Source organism: Alnus glutinosa, chromosome 2 (genome assembly GCF_958979055.1).
Source record: "Alnus glutinosa chromosome 2, dhAlnGlut1.1, whole genome shotgun sequence".
Taxonomy (NCBI): Eukaryota; Viridiplantae; Streptophyta; class Magnoliopsida; order Fagales; family Betulaceae; genus Alnus; species Alnus glutinosa.
In genome coordinates, this window is record NC_084887.1 from 1,159,913 (window position 1) to 1,184,236 (window position 24,324).

Consider the following 24,324-nt stretch of genomic DNA (forward strand, 5'->3'; position numbering starts at 1 on the left):
ATATCCTCTTATGTCTCTCTCTTCAATGAAGAAAATATATATATATATATATATATATATATATATATATATATATATATATATATATATATATATAAACGGTCGTTTTTATTTTATTTTTCAATATATAAACTATTTATACTATTTTATTTATTTTCATCTATAACCTAATAAAACCTGTTCATTTGTTTCTTTCTTTCTTTTTTTTGTTTCTTTTTTTTTTTCCGGCTATAATGACACTTAATTATATAATGATATTTTTGCTTCTTTGGATGTGGGGTATGGCCTAGCTATACTGCCTCCCCCCAAATCTGTTACTGACATAGCTACATTGCCTGACCCCAAATCTGTTACTGACATTATTCACTCCTTATTACTATTCAAAAACAAAACTCACCTAAAAAATCTTTACCAAATGGATTAAAATCTTCTACAATTTCAATGAAATTGTAAATTATGAAATTACATGAATTTTGGTTGTTTCTTGTATCAAATGGCATGAAAATACTACTTATTAAAAATGTAAAATGTTATTAATGAGAATTGAATATATTTTTAGCATGTTCTTGTGCTTTAGGTTATTAAAAAGCTTTGAGAAAAAATTGTCTTTTGATTTATTAAAGAAGCGTCTTTTTAAAAGTGAAGAAAAATCATTTTTTGAAATGATCTTTTTTTTTTTCTTTTTTTTTTCTTTTTTTTCTTTTAGATGTCTTGGTAATATGTCCAATTTTAAATAAATAGAAATTTTCAAACCATTCAATACTAAGAACAACCTAAATTCACGTAATTTAAAAATTAAAAATTTTAATAAAATTGAAGTAAAATTAAATGCTGAATGATAAGGATTGGAGGTCTATGATTATAAGGTCCAATCTAACTACTGAAATTGAAATGCTTAAAAGACTAGAGTTTGACAGTTGGCAAGAATTGGACGGCTTAAAAAAGTCATGGAAAAATGTTTGGAAGGCGCAAAAGTAGAGCAAGCTAAGGACATGAGGAAAATTGGTTGGAGGCATTAAATGAGATGAAAGTAAAACCAACGACAAAGATTGAATTAAATTTAATCGTATGGCTCAGAAGAGTGCGAAGAACACGTTGTTGATAAGATTGGTTGAATGGGTCTTTGCTTTTTTTTTTCTTTTTTTTTTCTTTTTTTTTTTTTTTTCTGGACGATTTGCAGAACACTACATAATAATATGATCAGTTGATCGATCACAGGTGCATGTCTCACCCATAAGTCCAAAAACATTTGTTGTCGATTTCTGAATTGCCTACCGACCAAGTAAGTGTGCACCATCCGGAACAGAACCGGCCTAGCTGTTGCTACAATAAAAACCAAAACAATATAGTTGATTATATCAACTTGAAGCATCTAACTATAGTGTAGGGTGGCGCACTTGTTATCAACCATGCAAGCCAGCTGCCCTCCCTTCATCAGGGGCTCGGGGGCCATCAAGGAAACTCCTTACTCCAGCTCGCAAGATCGATGAACAGAATTATATATATATATATATGGCGGGGCTATTAAATGCATGGTCCGAATTCTGCAAATATATAAAGTCATATATGTTGAATAAACACATGGGCCATCATCTTACCTTATTTTCCATGATATTTTCATGGATGAGGACTGAGGAGTCACTTCAGGACCATGCTTGTATTGGCAGAGGAGGAGTTCTACTCGAGTGTGAAACACCACATAAATGATTCATCTCTCATCCCTCCAACCGTATGTTCCATTTGGACATCTGATCGTCTTTCAATTCATAACAAATATCTCAAAGTATTGGACGGTGAGGACAAACGGTAACACCATCTTATAATGAGATTGCTCGTTACTTGTGATCGATCTAAGATCCCCTCACACACGCAAACGACTTGACTTCAATTGAGACTTATAACACACGCAGACGACTCTTGACTTCAATAGAGTAAAGCTTCCCACTGCCCAAGTTTCATAGTAAGTGCACAAAACTTCTGTGCAGCCTATTAATTAAAGCTCCATCTCCTACCTTCACTTCCAAGTATATCTAAGACCAAATAGAAAAACAGTAGTACAACATTAATTATGGGTTTACCTCTTTCTCTCTTCATTTTCATGCCCTTCCTTTTTGTGCTTTCGACGTTGCATCTTGTATTCACCCTTTCTTCTCCTTTCATGCAACCCCTGTGCCATCATGATGACAGCTCTGCCTTGTTGCAATTCAAGAAAAACTTTATCATCAAAAATTCTACATCTGTTTTCTTTCTTCCTACTTGTGATCAAAAGGTTGCGTCTTGGACAGTAGAAGGGGACAAAAGTGATTGCTGCTCATGGGATGGGGTGGAGTGCGATGAACACACTGGTCATGTAATTGGCCTCAACCTCAGTAGCAACTGTCTATTTGGTTCTATTAACTCCAACAGTAGCCTTTTTCGCCTTGTTCACCTCCAAAGCCTTAACCTTTCCTACAATGACTTTAACGGCTCTCATATCCCATCCCAGGTACGTGATCTTTCAAGGCTAATAGATCTCGATCTCCGTTTGTCTCGTTTTGTTGGTCAAATCCCGTTAGAAATTTCACAATTGTCGCACTTGTCATCTCTCGACTTGTCCTACAATTATATGTACTCTTTTGGCCACTTGATCACTTTGGAACTCAAAGAGCCCATCCTCAGAAGCCTAGTTGCAAATTTGACCAGCCTACAAAAGCTTGATTTGAGTTATGTGAACATGAGCTCTACGGTGCCTAATAGTTTGGCAAATTTGTCTTCTTTAACGCACCTCGGTCTCAGAGGCTGTGGTTTGCAAGGAGAATTTCCAAAAGGCATCTTTATGCTACCAAATTTACAGCATCTTGATGTAAGTGGCAATAAAGGCCTCACCGGTTATTTACCTAGCTTTACATGGAGTAGTCCGCTTGAGACATTGGATGTGGGATTCACGAGTTTCTCAGGTGAGCTACCCGCTTCCACAGGAAACTTTAGCTTCCTGACTTACTTGAGTATGTGGGGTTGCAATTTTTCGCGGTCCATTCCATCTTCACTTGGTAACCTCACTAAACTCAATGTTCTTGACCTTTCCGATAACTATTTTGTGGGTAATATTCCGCGTTCACTTGGAAACCTTGTTCAACTATCTTCTTTATACATTTCTTACTGTCAATTGACAGGTCCAGTCCCTTTAATTCTTGGAAACCTTGTTCAACTATTTTCTTTAGACATTTCCAACAATCAATTAACAGGTCCAGTCCCTTTAATTCTTGGAAACCTTGTTCAACTATCTTCTTTAGACATTTCCAACAATCAATTGACAGGTCCAGTCCCTTTAATTCTTTGAAACCTTGTTCAACTATCTTCTTTAGACATTTCCCACAATCAATTGACAGGTCCAGTCCCTTTTGAGGTTTTAAACTTACCACAACTGTGGTCTGTTGATCTTAGCTATAATCTTTTGCACGGTGAAATGCATCATGAGCTTATAAACGGGACACGATTGGAGATCCTTAAACTGAACAACAATCGGTTAAGTGGCCCAATACTTACTTTTGGGCCTACAACTCTACAATATCTGGATCTTTCTAACAACTTTTTCACAAGCTTTGATCAACATCCAACTTTTCTTCCATGGACTCATCTAAAAGTTCTTGATCTCAGATCCAATTCGCTCAAAGGATCACTTCCTATTCTGCCAATCAATACTTCACATTTTTATATTTCAAACAACTCATTGACCGGAAATATACCAGAATTGTTTTGCAATCTGAGTTCTCTTGAAGTCCTTGATTTGGCTGGTAACAACTTAAGTGGTTCACTTCCTCGATGCTTGGGCAACTTTGGTGATTCTCTAGTAATACTTGATTTGCAAAGGAACAATTTTGAAGGAAGCATTCCAAAAAATTGGATAAAAGGAGGCCAATTGAAGATAATCAAGTTTAGTCAAAACAAATTTCAAGGGCATTTACCGAGATCGCTGGCCAAGTGTACGATGCTAAAGGTCTTTGATCTTAGTGATAACCAATTCAATGGTACATTTCCGTTTTGGTTGGGCCATCTTCCAAATTTAGAGGTCCTCATTTTACGGTCTAATAAATTCTACGCTTCAATGGAGACAGCTCAAACTTATTTCAAGTTCCCCAGAATGCGAATCTTAGACATCTCCTACAATGATTTTATTGGAATGCTGCCTCTAAGACTTCTTGAGAATTGGAAGGCTCGACAATTTGAGAATGTGGATCCGTTAACATATATTGATGAAAACCCATACTTCAAATTACAAACTAGTAATGGGTATTACCTATATGCTCGGTCTTATACTTACTCCATGAATTTGACAAACAAAGGCAAGAATATGTTCTACGAGAAGGTCCTTGAATTGTTCATAGCCATTGACTTCTCAAGCAACAAATTTGTCGGTGAGATTCCGAAATTTATTGAAAATTTAAAGGGAATTCAGTTGCTCAATCTTTCTAATAACTATCTCACTGGTCACATCCCACCATCTTTAGGGAATCTTATAGAGTTGGAAGCGTTGGATCTTTCTCAAAACAAGTTGTCAGGGGATATTCCACAACAGCTAACACAGCTTACTTTCTTAGGATTCTTCAATGTTTCTCATAATAATCTCACGGGACCTATACCACAAGGAAAACAATTTGGTACATTTGAGAACAATTCATTTGAAGGGAATCCAGGGTTGTGTGGGAGACCATTGACAAAGACATGCAGTAATTCTGATGAGCCGACTTCTCACCCTACAATCTTTGAAGAAAGTCAAAATTCTGGATCACCATTCGAATTTGGTTGGAAAATAGTTGTCATTGGATATGGATTTGGATTCATTGTTGGAGTAATAATTGGGCCCATTGTGATCGCAAGAAAGCATGATTGGTTAATGAAGACCTTCCGAATAAGGCCACTAAGTAGGAAGAGACGCTGAAATTAAATAAAACAGCTTGAACAGGATGCCTTCCCAAAGCAATATATATATATAGTCTCGAGTTTTTTACTTGTAAACTTATTTTTTGTGTGTAATGTGTTTCTTTCTGTTTTCATTTTTGTTTTGTGTATTTTGGATTAGCGTGACATTACGGTGTTGTATGTAAAATGCTTTGGTGAGTTTTTTTATATATATGCTCTTTCTATAATATTTTTGCAAGTTAATAATGATCTCAAGGTAATAACGAACACAAAATCCTTTTTATCTCACCCTTTTACTTGGAAACCTTTTTCTTTCTTTACATTAATTACCAGCTGTCTTAAATGTTAGCTGGAGTTCAAATCTAGTTTCTTTAGAATAGAAACGAGAATTGTAATTTTCAAATTTTGAGTGAATTGTTGGTGTGATGTATTTCGTACTTGTAATTTAATTGCTGAACACCCTGTACAAAAATCACTAGGCTCTGTTTCCACACACTTTACAGTTTTTCTACATTCTTGTTGTCCTTCTAGAACAATATACAACCATTCCGACATACATGGATCTTCTCATATCAAAGCCCAAATCTTTCGTGTATTTTTTAGGACATTTGTCAACTTATTAAACCGATTGGTAACTAATTTTTATCCTTCCAAAGGTTTAACAGTGCCAAAAATTACTTAAAAAAATTCTTAAATTCCATCCACTAGTCTCGAAATTATTATCTTTCAAACAATTCATTCACTTGAGATATTCCAAGATTAATTTGCAATCTACGTTCACTTGAAATCCTTGATTTGATAAATGGCTTCTTAATGGTTCACTTCATTGATACTTGCAACCATTGGTGATTCTTTAGGAATTCTTGATTGTCACCATTCCAGTATCTTGTAATAGCTTAGAGATAATCAGGAGGCCTGGTCTACCTCGAATAGATCATAAAACTTGTTTCCCATATTCCATTAAATCAAAACAAATTTCAAGGGTGGTTACCAAGATCATTGGCCAATCGTATCATGCTAGAGGTCCTTGATGTCGATATATATAATAACCAATAATTATTAGAAATTCTATTTGTCATGCCCCATTCTCATCTCATATCATCTTATTGGGTTGACGTAATAATATTCATTTTCTTCTTAAACAAGGGCTAACATGGTAGAAACAAGGGGCACAGCTAATGTCAGCATAGTAGGATAAAATAGGACACTGGCATAATAAATAACAGAGCGTACGTTCAATTATATATCCCCTTATTAGTTGGAAAATCCTTAAAATTTAAAGGTACTCGTTATGCATTCAAACAGATTCAACTTCTACTACTGATTATAATCAAATTCCCTTAGTTTCGAATCATTGATATATGTCTAGCTTCCACAATAATTTTATTGAAAAGCTGTCTCTTGAAAATTGGAAGGCCCATAAATTTGAGAATGCATATATATATATGTTAACATGTTTGGAATTATAAGTAGGGAAAAATGCTCTAGTGGTCATTTAAATTTTATTTTTTATCAAATGACTCCCTAATTACTATTAGACATGTACCTTCAGCAAAGAACGTCCCTCGTTCCCCTTCGTTAAATTCTTATAATTAAGTTAACAAATGCAACGCTTGCTTGCCTCCAATTTTCTTTCTCCTTACCTTTCACGAATCATTCCTTGGCATTAATATGTTTTGTTGGGCATCTCCAAATTTTGTCTTCGTAAGGTTTCCACACTCGTGCATTTGATATGGAAATTACAAATTTACAAGCCACCGTAATATAAGAAGGTCAATATATAAGAGCATTCTCATTAGAGGCTAGCCTCCAAGTAAAAAATTGACAAAAGTTCATCTCCATCCAACTAGCCAATTTAGCCAAAAAGATGGCTAGCTGCTCCAATGGGATTAGGATTCTCTCCAGTTATCAGTTCGAAATTGAGAGAATTCGAGCAGGTAATTATGAGATATCACTTATGATACCCACTTAACCTAATAAAAATTGGACAACGACCCAACTATTATTATTAGTGAAATAAACTTAGACACAACGGAGGACTTCATCGTTGTCATAGTGGAAGACTTATTTCGAAAGGCTAGATTAGAATAAATAATCAGCATTTCATAGTGTGGAGGACACTTGTTCAGTTAAAGTACGTAATTGACTACTAATTTCCACGTCTCCCATTATCACCACTTCTGTTGGAAAATTCATTTTAAAGATCGACTCCAATAATAATCACTTTTTAAATATATATATATTAATAATATGAAAGGAACAACGCAAACTCTACGCCAACGTCGCCAAGGGTTACACTTTTTCCACAACCAAGTTGTGTTTTTAATGCTGGAAAGTCATTTCTACAATTCCATGTCTTCCATATGCGCACATTTTTCTCTTCCCGTTGGTGAGAAGTGCGCAAGTAGTGGAGAAAGGTCATCTCTACGAAATTACTACCTTGTTTCATTTAGTCTTTTGTCTTAAAATTCCTTATTCTGTCATCGGAATTATCATTGTTAAATTCTAGTATAAAAGTAGACTCATTGATCTAAGATCCCATCCCTTCACACGCAAACGACTTGACTTCAAGTGACACCCTTTTTCTTTTTCTTTTTCTTTTTTAATTTTTAATTTTTTATTGACTTGAAAGAGTTTAAGAGCAAGCACAATGGACTTTGGGAACGTGGTCAAGATGCGACATCATTAACCAGAGATTCGAGGATTTTGTGGAAAGAAAGGAGAAAAAAATAATGTGAAAAGAGTCCACAGCAATGATAGAGCATGCACCCTTGACACTACAAAGTAGGGTGGTGCAACTGATGGCCATTCCATATATGTCACACAATTACACGACTGCAAATTCTACAACTGCAAATAAATTCCGGTGAAATTAAAGAACTTCCTATAACTAACATATGTAGCGCATGTGATATAAAAATGCATAGTGGGTGGGTGGGAGATCAAAACACTCAATTTGAAGGAAAACTTTATCTATTACATCTCTACGAAGTGGGCAGTGGTTGGTCAACATAATAAAATGTTTGATATGAATAAGATCACCATCACTTGAAGCAAATTAAAGGGTCATATACATGCAAGTTCTGTGACATTTTTTCGAACTAAATGGCAATGGGTTATAAAGGGTGGAGGTGTACTGGGTTGGAAAAGCCTAATGCTAACTCTTGCTGATTGCTGATCTGAATTTTCTTATTTTAACAGAGCAGTTAAGAATAGATGCCTTACAAGGCGAACATATATAAGATATAATTACTCTACCTTTCTTAAGATAGAAGAATAGGACATATAATAGTGGAGGTACGTAGGTAGATATGAGAATAATTTCTTTACAAGTATCATATACCTCTTGTACTAATACACCATGTCTGCCGATTTAATTGGTAACATTTTCCATAAACCATGTGATTCTTGCAACCAAATCTCGTCGTGGACATTGATATTAGAGAACGACCTGACCCAGGACGTTTGAGTTGGCAGGCCTTTCCTAGATTTAGAAAATGGTTAAGTTTCCTATATGCTATTATAACTTCTCTGTACATTGGGGGATCCTAGCAAGTGATTATGTTTGTAAATGGTGAGTGTGCACAAGACTTCCTGTCAAGCCTATAAATTAAAGCTCTCTCCTAGCTTCACTTCCAAGCATATCTAAGAGTAGTACAACATTATGGGTTTATCGCTTTCTCTCTTCATTTTCATACTTTCACAGTTGCTGCAAACAAAAAAATAAAATAAAATAAAATATGACTAACCTGTGTTAAGGTTGATTGGTGCTAGCTGCAAAAGGAATGTAATTTACCATTTTGATATGAAGAAAAAAATTATTTATTTCTTTTGTAAGATCAAAGGAAAATGTATAAGCCTCGGAAAAGAATTGCCACTTGGACAATTGTTGATCCTAATTTTCAATATGATTGTATATTCAGATTGAAAAATAAAGACTCATACTAGTTTGTGTGGTCAACAATTCACCAATATATAAATACAGAATATAAAAGAGATAGATATTTTGGTGAGAAAGTGAAAACTCTTCGTATCAAAGAGAAAAAACCCTTCTGAGTAGCCAATCCAGGAAATCCACTAATAGAAGAAATAACTAGTTACAAAGCAGTCGTACTCACATATTCCGGATGCAGTAGTTGTATCTTGAATTCTAACACGTACCTATATGTGAGCGCCTCCCAACCAGACTTCCTGTCTGAATGGTTCTTCAATGGACTCCTTTAACTTGAGACTCTTCCCTAAGCTAGATTTCAAAAGTTGATCAAATCACACACATAAAATACTCTAAGAGAGCTAGCACTTCTAACGTCCAGTCTGCATAAACACCATCTCTTAACACATTGGAATTATATACAAATTTCTTACAAAAACAATACCTGAAAACCCCTTTAAATAAGCTTCAGAAATCCAAAATCTAGGTCGACTCGGATTTCTCCCTACATAACAAGTTAAATAGAGCTTTGAGCTTCTGTTCCCTTCCCCTGCAACTGTACATAATAGATTGCACAATATTTAATTTCTCCTTGAAAATCCTTTAGGCCTGTAACTTAATTACGTGCTGGAGCAAGTTCTTATTTGATTAAGAAGAAAAATGGAAGGCCACATTTCCTACCACAAATATCTACTTTCAGATGATATGCCCATCAAGTTCAAAAATACTCCGGATCTCAAATGCATTGCCAAAGCCACGACATGCAGTACGTACCAATTGCAACTGCAAAAAGAAAGGCAGAAGCTTTCTTTCCCCCATTTCATCGAGACCTGTTCTTAGATTATTTCAGGTTTAGAATACAAATTCAATATTCAGGATCATTTATCTTGTGTTTCATTCTTTCACTCAAAGTGAGGATCTTGATATGGCATGCTCTGAAGTTCGTTAGAAGCCATACGTTCCAGCATCGATCTATTGTAGTTTCACCTGAATTAGAGCCCTTAATAGTTAAATTACCGGTTATATATCTCAAAAGCTTAAGCCGATAGAAAATGAGTAAATTTAATTATTTCATCAATATTTGAGCAAATTGTGATCGGAAGGAAACTTGATTGGTTAATGAAGACCTTCACAATAAGACTATTGATCAGTGACGGAGGAAGGGGGGCCGGTAGGGGCCATGGCCCCCCCTCCCCCCCCCCAATTTCTTGAAAAAAAAAAATTTACCTTTTTATTTGAGACTTGTGTTTTAATCTCCCTAGCAAAACAAAAGGAAAACGACATTGGGCCGCAAAGACAAAGCTGAAGAAGAAGAAAGCAGGAGGTGGAGTGCCCACAGCTGATGGACTTGCTAGGTCTAACGCCCTTTGAATACAGTGCTTTTCTCTTTGCAGACAGGCCTGAATTTCATTCTTTACTTGAAACAGATAAAAATAGGGTGTACTCAGTGGTTCTATCTCTGATTGAACCCCCACAAGTAGAACTAGAACTTCGATTTTGGCTCCTGGCATCCTGTGTAAGGATAAGAAGTGATGAAGGAAACCGAAGCTAGAAGCTTAGAACTTAGAAGCTGCATCAAGCTAGAACAACGTAGAAGTTGTATGCGTAAGGAAGAGATGAACCTAGAAGCTGCAGCTGCGTCAAGATAAGGCTACGTGGCATCCGGATATTGATTTCTCAAGTAATGCGTATCAGTTGGAGGCCACTTGAGTCTTCATGCATTTTGTTTAATAGATTGTGTCGTTTTAAGTGGAAAATTTCAAACGTAAGTGATATTGTAATTTGAATATTATGATTATTAAATATTGAAAATATTATTTATTATAGTTTATAACTCTAAATAATTAATTGAAGAATTTGACACGTGAAGGCTATTATATTCTGTTGTTTTTTATGTGAGTTTATTAATTGCTAACTTACAAATATTTTCTTGTTATAAATATTGTCAAAATTAAGCTTCGCAACAAAATTAAAAATGAGTTTTTGATGGATTGTTTAATGGTGTATATCGAAAGAGAAGTTGCTGCAACAATTAGCATAAATTCAATCATAAATATTTTCGGGATTCGAAAAAACGACGGGTTCTATTTTGATATATGTTTTGTCTGAAATTTGATGTATTACGAAACACTTATTTTGTTTTTTTTCTTTTTTTTCTTTTTTTTGTCAAAACTAAATTGATGCTAATTTCGTTTTTATATATTTATTTCATCTTCAATCCTAATGTATTTCTTATTCATGTTTTGATCCATACTCCTATTTTAATATATTTATAATTCCTGCCTTAGCGACTGGCCCCTACCAAAAAACTTTCTGGCTCCGTCCCTGCTATTGATGGTGTAGGACGAAACGCAAATATTAAATAAAATAGTTTGGACATTAGCTTCCCCTCTCTAGATGGCGACCAGGTTGTGCGGTGGACCCCTCTCTCAAACTCTCAGTCTCTCTTTCTCTCATCATGTAAGCAATAACATTTTTTCATGCCAATTATTTCTTTTTTTCTAAGTACTCATTTTTTTTAAAAAAAAATTAGTTTTTTGGTGATTTCATAATGTTACTAATGTAGATATTATTGCTTTCTATTTATAAATTCTTTGCATGGTTTTCATTTTTGGTAGTTTGATAATAGCTTTTCATATTGACTAAAAATCTCTTATTAGTAGTCTTGATGTCTAGGATTCTATCTTACATTTCTAATGTTAAGATTCCAAGTGAAGTGATGGAGAAATCTCTTATAGCTCTTCCATTTTTTTTTTTCAAAAAAAAAAAAAAAAAAAAAAAATTCTACGGTACTCTTAATTTGGCATTTTGACAAGAACAATTTTTTTTTTTATTCTATAATTTCTATGGCAGTATGGGACATCTTGTTCTTGTAAGGCCAACTACTGTGCATTGTGCCAACATTATAGTAATTAGAAATTTAGAATATTAGTTCGTCCCTTCATTAAAAATCTTGGTTCCACCCCTATTGACCACCCTACTTTGTAGTGTCATGGGTACATGCTCTATCATAGGTGTGGACTTTTTTCACATTATTTTTTCTCCTTTCTTTCCACAAAATTCTCGAATCTCTGGCTAATGATGTGGCACCTTGACCACGTTCCAAAAGTCGATTGTGCTTGCTAGTTGCTCCTACCTCTTTCAAGTCAATTTTTTTTTAAAAAAAAAAAAAAAAAAAAAAAAAGTAGTCTCACTTGAAGTCTAAGTCGTTTGCGTGTCAATACTCGAATTTAACAATGATAATTCCGATGTCAGAATAAGGAATTTTAGAACAAAAGACTAATTAACCGAAACTAGGCAGTAATTTCGTAGAGATGACATAAACAAAGACTAAATGGCCTTTCTCCACTATATACTAGAGCATTTCTCACCAACGGGAAGAGAAAAATGTGCGCATATGGAAGACATGGAATTATGCAAATGACTTTCCAGCATTAAAAAAAAAAGAAAAGAAAAAAACTTAGTTATGGAAAAGTGTAACCCTAATTGGCGACGTTGGCGTAGAGTTTGCGTTGTTCAAATAAAGTTTAGCGTGCATCCCCCGCCATGACTCAAACACAAGTGGTTTGGAGTCTTTAAAATGAATTTTCAAACAAAAAGTGGCGATAATGGGAGACATGGAAATTACTTTTACCAAACAAGTCCTCCGCACTATGAAATGCTGATTATTTATTACTAATCTAGCTTTTCAAAGAAGTCTTCCACTATGAAAACGATGAAGTCAGCCTCAATTTAAAGATATTCTTAAATAAAACACTTTTTTTTTTTTTTTTAAACTTTAAACATTCTATTTTTGAAAATAATAAAGAGACTGAAAATAACAGTAATATTAAATTACGTTATGGGTATAGATTTTTTTAGCTTTGTGATGAGCATTGAGCGACCAAAATTCCAATTAAAATTTAAAAGGAAAACAATTTTGAATCCCAAAAAGGGAAAAAAAATTAAATAAAAAATATAATATTAATATTAAAATAAATATTATTTAAATAATATTTGAAGAAAAAAAAAAAAAAAAGGCATCATTTAAACTTGTCATCTTAAGCCTCAAAATGTGTTGAGCCGAACTTATAGTCTTATACTCATGCCTCGACATGACTCAAACACAACACATGAACACGAATTACCCCCAACAATCAAAAATGAAGTCAAAGCATCCTTTATTGACTAAAGGCATTAATATCATGTAATTCTCCAACATTCCATTCTTGAAATAAGTCTTAAAAAATTGATAGTATTATTAAATAAGAAAATCAAATAATATTAAAGACATTTTTACATAAAACATATTTTTCAAATTTAAACGTTCTATTCTTGAAAATAATGGAGAGACTGAAAAATAATAATAATAATAATATTAAATTATGTTGTGGGTAGAGATTTTTTAAGCCTTGTGATGAGCATTGGCATTAAGCAACTAAAATTCCAATTAGAATTTAAAAGGAAAACAATTTTTGCAACCCAAAAAAGGGGAAAAATAATTTTAAAATAAAAAATATAATATTAATATTAAAATAAATATTATTTAATTAATATTTGAAAATAAAAAATGTCTCACTTTAATCTGTTACCTTAATTCTCAAAATGTATTGAGCCGACCCTGCTTATACTCATACTTCGACACGATTCAAACACAATATGCGAGCACAAATTGCTATCTCAACAACCAAAAATGAAGTCAAAGTATTCTTTATTGACTGAAAGAACGAACAAGTATGCATAGGAGTTATTTAATCCGTGTAGTTTACGAAGAGAAAGACTTGGAAGAAGAAAGATAACCGCATGACAGTGGAAGACTTGAAGAAGAAAGATAACCGCATGACAAGTACTGTTATATTTCTACATAAGGGTCCTTAATTTCTCAGACCACCAATTATTTAGGACTCAATATCTATTATCTAATACAAGTTAAGTTTGCCCAATAACGAAATAGATAAGGATCCTTTATAATTATTTATTTAAATTTGAGAGAATTCGAAAAGGTAATTGTGAGAGACCACTTATAGGACTCACCTGATCGGATAAATGGTTAGGCAGCTCAATTTTTAATTGGTCAGGTGGGTCCCATAAGTGGTCTCTCATAATTACCTGCCTGAATTCTCTCAAATTCGAACAAATAATTATAGAGGATCCTAATCCGTCTTTTTTTTTTTTTTTTTTTTTTTTTTTGCTTCATCAACTTTCTTCTTTCTCTATTTTTCCTAAAATTTCTTCCAACCAATTTAATTTTAATTTCCATCATTACTTTGAGTTCTTTTAATCATCAGAATTATCAGGTTTTTCTTTTAGTATAAAATTAATTGCCTCCATGCAGCGTGCACCTGACTCTCTGTCCAGTCTGTAAATCCAAGCTCTCTCCAAGCTTCACTTCCAAGCATATCTAAGACTAAGAGTGCCAATCGCAAAACATTATGGGTGTAATAACTCTGATCCTCTTTCAAAGATGCATTGGTAATTTACTCTTAATTAAGAAACTAGTTAATAGTATGTTTGGCTTCGTAACGAGAATGGATAGAAAATTTAAAAAAAAAAAAAAAGAACGATTATATTCAATATTTTATATTTTATTAAATACGCGCTTTTATATTTATTGAATACCCGCTTCTATATTTTTTGAATACCCGCTTTATTGCATACCTGGTTTTAAATTTAATAATTTTAGATTAATAGTGAATGCCTTTTAGACTTAATATTTTTATATTAATATTTATACCAAATTGTTAGTGTTAGAAGTAAAAGTCCTAATTGTCGAAAGTCAAGCCTTATAAATATACCCCTTAACCGTCGGTCCCACTTTCTCGCCTTAGAAAAATTTTAGAAGCCGTCTCTCCCTCTCACTATGCGTGGAAGGACAAGTTTTAGAAGCTGTTCCTTTTTTTCTCTTTTATTTTCTGACGAAGAACTGGAGCTGGTCCTTGTCCTTGTCCTCTTCTATTTTTATTTTTTTTTAGTCTATAGTACAAACCTTCATCTTTTCCTTTTATTTCATTTTTGGTTCTTTTTCTGTTTCTTTCTTTTTATTACATTTCTTTTGGTCCTTGTCCTTTTGTTTATTTTTCTTATAGACTTACAGATTTTATATGTTAGACTATTAATTTGGCGGATAAAATTTTCTTTCGGATTTGATAAAGTGGATAGAAGAAATTCTATTAAATTGAAATCTTTAATGAATAATAAAAATATATATTGTTGCTTATTTAATGGTTTAAATTATTATACAGGTAATGTCGTTAAACATACCTCAAAAATTCATTCTCAATAGGCCAATAAACCAAACAGTAGTGTCAGTATGTTGTCTAGTGCTGAGTTCATAGTATTAATTTGTTAGAACCTGTACTCAGGTGACTAGCTAGCTGTCAATAAATTTGCCTTAGCCGCATTTAGAGAGGTAAGGGTTCCTTTACGTCTTCTAAAATTATTTTATGTCATATTATTTTATCCATTGATTCTAGCATATTTACGAATAATTGTTCTCATTCTGTATTTCAAATTTACATTGGTGAATGAAGGATTGTTTTAAAACAGTTTTGAGATGAAAGTTGTTAGCAGAAATGATATCCTTGAAATCAACAGTTTTAAGAAAAGCTTTAGTTATAAAAGACTTTTTAATTATAGTAAATTGCTTATTTGGTTTCCAATATTGGAAGCTACTACTTTTTTAAAGTAATGAAAATGGGAATGTGAAAACCCTTCCACACGTTGCCTCAAGAGTTATCAAGCATAGTGAAAGAGATAGAAATAATTTATGAGAATGAGAAATATTTTTTTGTAAATAGGGCATGTGTGTGGGGTACATTAACAATGAAATAGTAGTTTAAGAGGGATATGTGTACTTTTCTCATTTTTTTAATAAAATTTGAGTGAAATTAAATACTGAATGATAAGGATTAGGTTATATGATTAAAAGGTCCAATCTAACGACTGAAATTGAAATGCTTAAAAGGTTAGAGTTTGACAGTTGCAAGAATTGAACTGCTGAAGAAGTCATGGGAAAACGTTTGGAAGACGCAAAAGTGGAGCAAGCTAAGGACGTAAGGAAAACTTGTTAAAGGCATTAAATGAAATGGAAGTAAAACCAACGACCAGGATTAAGTTAAATTTAACTGTATGGCTCAAAAGAGTGCGAAGAACACGTTGCTAATAAGATAGTTGAATGTGTCTTTGTTTTTTGTTTTTTTCTAGGCTATTAAATGCATGGTCCCAATTCGGCAGGTATATAAAGTCATATATGCTGAATAAATACATGGGCCATCATCTTACCTTATTTTCCATGATATTTTCATGGATGAGGACTGAGGAGTCATTTCAGGACTATGCTTGTATTGGCATAGGGGTGAGAAAGCGACAGGTTTACATCAACGACAAGGAGTTCTACTTGAATGTGAAACACTACATAAATAATTCGTCTCTCATCCCTCTACATAAATGATTAAATAAAAATTAAGTTACCCAAACATTTATCTGATCAAGTAGATTTTACAAATAATCTCTTTTAATCATCTGTTCGAATTCTCTCAAATTCAAATAAATAATTTAAAAAAATCTTGATTTCAATTTACCACTTGTTCACGAAAAAAAAAAAAAAAAAAAAAAAAAGGAAAGAAAAAGAATGGGCTGTTCCTTTGGGCAAAATCAGAAAGTTACATTTTTTTATTTTTTATATTTTTATATTTTTGCATTTTTGTTTAATTTTTAACAAGGCATGGGACACATCTATTTTCTGGAGGTATTAAAATGGACTTCCGCCAATTTTTAGACAAAAATTAAACAAAAATACCATATTCAATTTTTGCTATAAGCTAAATAACATTTACGATACCTAATGCAATTTAAGTGAAGAAAAAAAAAAAGAAGTTGTTAAATAACATGAGCATGCATTTACCTTCTTCTTTTTTGCCTTATTTGGAAAAAAGGTATTTCAGTTTTGCGATACGCTCCGTATTCCGTTAGCTGGCAACCAATCACAAGATTGACATGAGGAGCAATTTAGTTTGAGAATTAATGTTGAATTATGGGGAAAAGGGATTCGTGGCGGAAAGGCAATCCCAAGACTTGTGGGTCAATTTTTTTAAAATAAGATCCCCTCACACACACGCAAACGACTTGACTTTAATTGAGACTTATAACACACGCAGACGACTCTTGACTTCAATAGAGTAAAGTAAAGCTTCCCAGTTCCCACTGCCCAAGTTTCATAGTAAGTGCACAAAACTTCTGTGCAGCCTATAAATTAAAGCTCCATCTCCTACCTTCACTTCCGAGCATATCTAAGACCAAATAGAAAAACAGTAGTACAACATTAATTATGGGATTACCTCTTTCTCTCTTCATTTTCATGCGCTTCCCTATCGTGCTTTCATTGTTGCATCTTGTACTCACCCATTCTTCTTCTTTTATGCAACCCCGGTGCCATCACGATGACAGCTCTGCCTTGTTGCAATTCAAGGAAAGCCTTGTCATAGACAAGTCTCCTTATTGTGAAAAAAAGGTTGCGTCTTGGACAGTAGAAGGAAACAAAAGTGATTGCTGCTCATGGGATGGGGTGGAGTGCGATGAACACACTGGTCATGTAATTGGCCTCAACCTCAGTAGCAGCTGTCTATTTGGTTCTATTAACTCCAACAGTAGCCTTTTTCGCCTTGTTCACCTCCAAAGCCTTAGCCTTGCCGACAATGACTTTAACGGCTCTCATATCCCATCCCAGGTACGTGATCTTTCAAGGCTAATAGATCTCGATCTCCATTTGTCTAATTTTTCTGGTCAAATCCCGTCAGAAATTTCACAATTGTTGCACTTGTCATCCCTCGATTTGTCTAATAACTTTGATTTGGAACTCAAAAAGCCCAGCTTAAAAAGCCTAGTTGGAAATATGACCCGCCTACAAAAGCTTGATTTGAGTTATGTGAACATTAGCTCTACGGTGCCTAATATTTTTGCAAATTTGTCTTCTTTAACGCACCTCGGTCTCAGCAGATGTGGTTTTTCTGGTCAAATCCCGTCAGAAATTTCACAATTGTCACACTTGTCATCCCTCGACCTGTCCTACAATTATATGTACGCTTTTGACCACTACATCACTTTGGAACTCAAAGAGCCCATCCTCAGAAGCCTAGTTGCAAATTTGACCAGCCTACAAAAGCTTGATTTGAGTTATGTGAACATTAGCTCTACGATGCCTAATATTTTGGCAAATTTGTCTTCTTTAACATCCCTCACTCTTTCGGATTGTGGTTTGCACGGGGAATTTCCAAAAGACATCTTTAAGCTATCAAAGTTACGGCATCTTTATGTGGGATACAATGAAGGCCTCACCAATTATTTGCCTGACTTTACATGGAGTAGTCCGCTTGAGACATTGAATCTGGACTACACGAGTTTCTCAGGGGAGCTACCCGCTTCTATAGAAAACCTTGGCAACCTGATTGAGTTGAGCATGATTAATTGCAATTTCTCGGGGTTCATTCCATCTTCACTTGGTAACCTCACTAAACTCACATATCTTGACCTTTACAATAACACTTTTGTGGGCAATATTCCGCATTCACTTGGAAACCTTGTTCAACTATCTTCTTTAGACATTTCTTACAATCAATTGACAGGTCCAGTCCCTTTAATTCTTGGAAACCTTGTTCAACTATTTGAATTACACATTTCCCACAATCAATTGACAGGTCCAGTCCCTTTTGAGGTTTTAAACTTACCACAACTGTTGTTTGTTGATCTTAGCTATAATCTTTTGCACGGTGAAATGCATTTTGAGCTTATGAATGGAACCCGATTGGTCTTCCTTAAACTGAACAACAATCGGTTAAGTGGGCCCATACTTACTTTTGGGCCTACAACTCTACAATATCTTGATCTTTCTAACAATTTTTTCACAAGCTTTGGTCAACATCCAACTTTTGTTCCATGGACTCATCTACAAGTTCTTGATCTCAGATCCAATTCACTCCAAGGATCACTTCCTATTCTGCCAATCAATACTTCACATTTTTATATTTCAAACAACTCATTGACCGGAAATATACCAAAATTGTTTTGCAATCTGAGTTCTCTTGAAGTCCTTGATTTGGCTAGTAACAACTTAAGTGGTTCACTTCCTCGATGCTCGGGCAACTTCGGTGATTCTCTATTATTACTTGATTTGCAAAGGAACCAATTTGAAGGAAGCATTCCAAAAAATTGGATAAAAGGAGGCCAATTGAAGATAATCAAGTTTAGTCAAAACAAATTTCAAGGGCGTTTGCCAAGATCGCTGATTAAGTGTACGATGCTAAAGGTCCTTGATCTTAGTGATAACCAATTCGATGGTAGATTTCCATTTTGGTTGGGATATCTTCCAAATTTAGAGGTCCTCATTTTACGGTCAAATAAATTCAACGGTTCAATGGGGACAGTTCAAACTTATTTTAAGTTTCCCAAAATGCAAATCTTTGACATCTCCAACAATGATTTTATGGGAATGCTACCATTAAGGCTTTTTGAGAATTGGAAGGCTAGACAATTTGAGAATGTGGATTCGTTACCATATATTTATGAAGACCCATACTTCATATTACACACGGGTGATGCGTATTACCAATATTCTTATATTTATACTTACTCCATGATTTTGGCAAACAAAGGCAAGAATATGTTCTACGAGAAGGTCTTTAAATTGTTAATGGTCATTGACTTCTCAAGCAACAAATTTGTCGGTGAAATTCCAAAATTTATTGAAAATTTAAAGGGAATTCAGTTGCTCAATCTTTCTAATAACTGTCTTACCGGTCACATCCCACCATCTTTAGGGAATCTTATAGAGTTGGAAGCGTTGGATCTTTCTCAAAACAAGTTGTCAGGAGATATTCCACAACAGCTAACACAGCTTACTTTCTTAGAATTCTTCAATGTTTCTCATAATAATCTCACGGGACCTATACCACAAGGGAAACAATTTGGTACATTTGAGAACAATTCATTTGAAGGGAATCTAGGGTTGTGTGGGAAACCATTGACAAAGACATGCGGGAATTCTGATGAGCCGACTTCTCACCCTTCAATCTTTGAAGAAAGTCAAAATTCTGAAATACTATTTGAATTTGGTTGGAAAATAGTTGTCATTGGATATGGATTTGGATTTGTTGTTGGAGTAATAATTGGGTCTATTGTGATCGCAAGAAAGCATGATTGGTTAATGAAGACCTTCCGAATAAGGCCATTGAGTAGAAGGAGACGTTGAAATTAAATAGAACATTCTGGACATGATGCCTTCCCAAAGCAATATGTTTATTATTGTACCCGTGTGTTTTTTTAATTATAATCTTGTTTTTCTGTTTGTAATGTGTTTCTTTTTGTTTTCATTATTGTTTTTTGTATTTTGGATTAGCGTAGCATTACAATGTTGTATGTAAAATGCTTTGGTAAGATCTTTTATATAAATGCTCTTTCTATATTGTTTTTGCAAGTTAATAATGGTCGGAAAATCATTTTTATCTCCCCCTTTTATATAAGAGTATTATTTGTGGCTTTAAAAGTTAATAATTGATCTTTACTTGCAAACTTTTTTCTTTCTTTACATTAATTATCAGCTGTGTTAAATGCATTATTTATAGTATCTTTACATTCTTTATATGGTTTCATGCTTCAATGCCTAAGCTTTTTAGTTGATCATGAACTTATAAAAAAAATAATAATAATAGCAAAAAGAAAATCAAAATTCCAAATATTACAGTATAGGTGCTGTAGTTTTTTCAATAATCAAAATGGTGCTGTAATTTTTTTTTACAGCACCTAAGCTAAACCCTACAAAATAAAACAAAAATTTTCACTCAACATTTAATGCAATCAAATAAATCCTCTCACATCATGTTCAATATTTAATCAAATAAATGTTTGCCTTATTTTACTTTCAAAAGCAGAAAAAACACTTAAAAAAAAAAATGAATGAATCATACAAAAAAATTTAAAAAAAAAATAAAAAATAAACCATTAAACATTCACTTATATTAAAAAAATATGACACTTAGTTTTCTTTTAATCTATATAAATTAAGACATGTTAAAATCTTTGTTTCCATATCAGTAGTTTTAAATAAAAAGAAGTATAAAGGAAAAGAAAAAAAGAAAAAACATGTAGATTATGATTATTAAAGCATTAATAAAAAAAAATTAGCAGAAGTCTCGAATATTATTGGTGTGATATATATTACATTTTGATACAAATAAAATCCATATTATCACGCCCCCGTTTTGGGATATAAGGGTATACGCGAACTTAAGCATATTCACAAAGAATTCATTCACAAGAAACAATTTAATAAAGACAATGGCATAAGACATAATTATAAAATTTTATATATCACTTATATCATTAGAGTTCTTGCCATAGTTAGTACATTAAGGGGGCCAGTGAATACAAAAAGAAAGACACTGGAACAATTACAAAAGCGGTTAGATATATAATTGAAACAAAATATTGGGGGTCCTCTCCCTCCTTTTAACAATGTCCACCCCTGTGTCTTTAAGTTAACCATATTTACATCACAAAAAGAGATCACTGGCCACTAGTGTCTATATCTAAAAACATACATGAACCTATTGGTCCATTCCTGCTGGCCAATACTCAGATCATCATAAGTAATTACCCCAAGGGGCACTCCTCCTAGCAGCACTATAATATGAAGACCTATCTGTAATATTTTTGAGAATAAGGGGGTGAGTTCGACAACTCAGTAAGAGACACAACATAGTTTATGGCAGCATAAAAATCACAGTTTGATATTTTTAGGTTATAAACAGAAAATATATTGGAACAAATCAAATAAGCGTATAAGCACTCATTTATTGCAATGTGAAAGTTTTATCAACCACTGGTCCAACCACCGCATTTTAACCATTAGCGGCGCACGTTGGGCTCGTCCAAAGGACCAGTCTCGTAGGACCCATAAGCTCACCCTGTGGCTGCAGGAGAGAGCCGTCGGGTTGGGAAGCTCCCTAGGTGAGGATCCTTCGGCCAATAGCACCACACTTTTGGTGTGGTTGCCCCACTACCCACCTCATCATAAAAAGATTCGGATTACCAATGTGGCTTGAAATAGTGGGATAAAACTTGTGTGGTGTCACCACACAAAATATACATCAAAATAGAAAAATCATAATCTCATCGTATACAAAAGTTAATCTTAAAGGTGTTCAATCACATTTCATAAGGAATTCATTGTAAATGAGCAAATAATACTAAAGTGAAAGAATCTTTTGAAAATCTTCAACATTTTCTTTGAAAAATGTTTTTAATAAAAATTGGTCGAGGTTTTTAAAGTTGTGTTTTCCCCCTTACCTTGATGAACAAAAGCTTTGAATGACCTTCTACCTAAACAAATCGCAAAGGATAAACTTAAAGGGGTATTCTGAAATTTTAGATAAAAAGTTTAATAGTACCCCATATATTATATATTCTTTATAACAAATAACTATAAGTCTTAAAATTTAGTAAATTTCTGCATGCATAAAATCTTTATCCAAATTAGAGCTCAAACATACAGTGTATATATATATATATATATACATACTGAATAGTCCCAACAAACACATAACATCTTGCCATCAATACTGCATAGTCCTTAAAAAAAGTCATATATGTGAAATATGAGACATACGAAAATTTCTGTCAATGGTCTTCTCTAATGAACCTAAAAAAAAATCAATGTCTACAAAAAATAATACCCAACAATAAGCCTTTACAGAATGCATAAAAAGAACAAATACCCATAAACAACTACCCATACGGTCAACAGGTATCTTCAACAGAAAAAACAATTTTCTATTGGCCATAACAGAGGTAAGAATCCAAGCAAAATAAATTCACAAAACCATTGCAAGAATTTAGAATTTTCATCAAAACATTAGAATTAGAAGTCAATATCCATTACTAAACCAATACCCATTCGGTTTACCTGCAGAAAACACTCCAGAATAATTTTCACAACTAGATTCAAGATCAAAAACCCAATTTTTCTTTACTGACATTCATCATTCCAGAAATTAATCAACCCAAGAGATCAACAGCTAATCAAACTCAGAAACTCCAACACACAGCTATGATTAAGAAATCAGCATCTCAATTCCAAAATATTTTAATCAAAACAACTTAATTAAATTTTCCAGAATCAATAACTCTTCCCAACTCAGAGATTAGCAAATAAACAGAAAAAAAAAAAAAAAATTAAACTCATGCTATTCTCCAGCCATCATCAAACCACCCAAACCCAGAATTTAAAATCTTCAAAAATTATCATTCAAAGGTCTACCCATTCAGTTTTCAAGAGAAATTCTCAAAGATTTCTCAAAGACCCATTCAACCCATAATCTGAAAATCAAAATCCAAAAATTTAATTCCACCAAAATCCTTCTAAAATCCAGAAATCTCCTCAATATTGCTATCTAAATCTAGAAAATCAAAAACCAGAAATCGCAGGAAAAGTGCTCTCCGGTGGCGTCGCCGGCGTGGGGCCGTGGCCTCTGGGCCTGGCGCCGTCGTCCGCCCAGTCCGGTGGCTAGCCCACCGGCTGGGTCTCTTCCCATTCCCTCTGGTCTCTCACTCAACACTAGTCTCTCTGGTTGTTTTCGTATGGGTAGAAGAAAAGAACAAAGAGAAATGGTAGACGTACTTAAAACTTTTACAAATAGTGACTTACAGAGATGATGTGAAATTTATTCATTGGTACTTGTAACATTTTTTTTATTAATTGTTTTAATCATGTCCAATAAATAAGCTTCACATTAGAAAGTAAAACTCTTTTATTAAAATTTATGTATGTGTAATATTTCTCAAAAACAATAGAATAAAAAGAGAAAATATAGAAATGGGTCTATGATCCTTTGTCTGTTAGGAAGAAAAAGGACAATTTTTTTTTTTTTTTTTGACATGTTCACACAAGAGGAAAGGGCAATTCGAACTAGTGACCTCCGCTTCATGAAATGTGATTTCCAGTCGATTGAGCTACCCTTATGGACAGAAAAATGACAAAACTAATAAAAACGTACAGAAAGAAAAAGGAAAGCTTAAAGTGAATACCTCTCAACCTCGAATGAAACCTTTTGAGTAAATTTGAAAGAATAATTTTTTTTTATTTAGTTCGTGATGAAACACCATTTGGGAATTGAATTTTTAGGAATTAGAATTGAATTTTAATTCACTGCACGAATTTCAAAGTTTGACTTTGTGTGAAAAAATTTGAAAAAGTTGAATAAAGCATGATTTGTTTTTGAAAAAAGTAGAGAAGAATTATGATTCCACCCTGTTGCCAAACAGACCATCGAGACGCTAGGTTAAATAGGGGGAAAAAGGAGGGTGTAGAGGCTGAAGGACTTGGGCATGAGCTCAACGTGTTGAGCCTAAACTGTAACGTGGCGATGATTTTGTAAGGTGGCAAGAGACTTCATACGTGTAGAAGAAGACTTCGCACTTTTTAATGTTTTAAAAGCATTGCTACGAAGAAAAAAAATAGTACAAAG

The 24,324-nt window shown here is 33.7% G+C and overlaps 3 protein-coding genes across 3 annotated transcripts; all 3 read left to right on the forward strand.

Annotated features, from left to right (window-relative positions):
• The first annotated feature begins 2,048 nt into the window (after window positions 1-2,048).
• On the forward strand, window positions 2,049-4,963 carry LOC133861373 (receptor-like protein 7). Its single transcript, XM_062297157.1, has one exon. It carries the CDS (start codon window positions 2,069-2,071, stop codon window positions 3,317-3,319), a length of 1,251 nt encoding a protein of 416 aa, XP_062153141.1. The 5' UTR covers window positions 2,049-2,068; the 3' UTR covers window positions 3,320-4,963.
• Window positions 3,446-4,918, forward strand: LOC133861870 (receptor like protein 27-like). Its single transcript, XM_062297689.1, has one exon. The coding sequence runs from the start codon at window positions 3,446-3,448 to the stop codon at window positions 4,916-4,918; it is 1,473 nt and encodes a 490-aa protein (XP_062153673.1).
• Window positions 4,964-17,102: 12,139 nt separating the features above from the next.
• Window positions 17,103-20,304, forward strand: LOC133861400 (receptor-like protein Cf-9 homolog). Its single transcript, XM_062297187.1, has one exon. It carries the CDS (start codon window positions 17,136-17,138, stop codon window positions 20,049-20,051), a length of 2,916 nt encoding a protein of 971 aa, XP_062153171.1. The 5' UTR covers window positions 17,103-17,135; the 3' UTR covers window positions 20,052-20,304.
• Window positions 20,305-24,324: the final 4,020 nt, after the last annotated feature.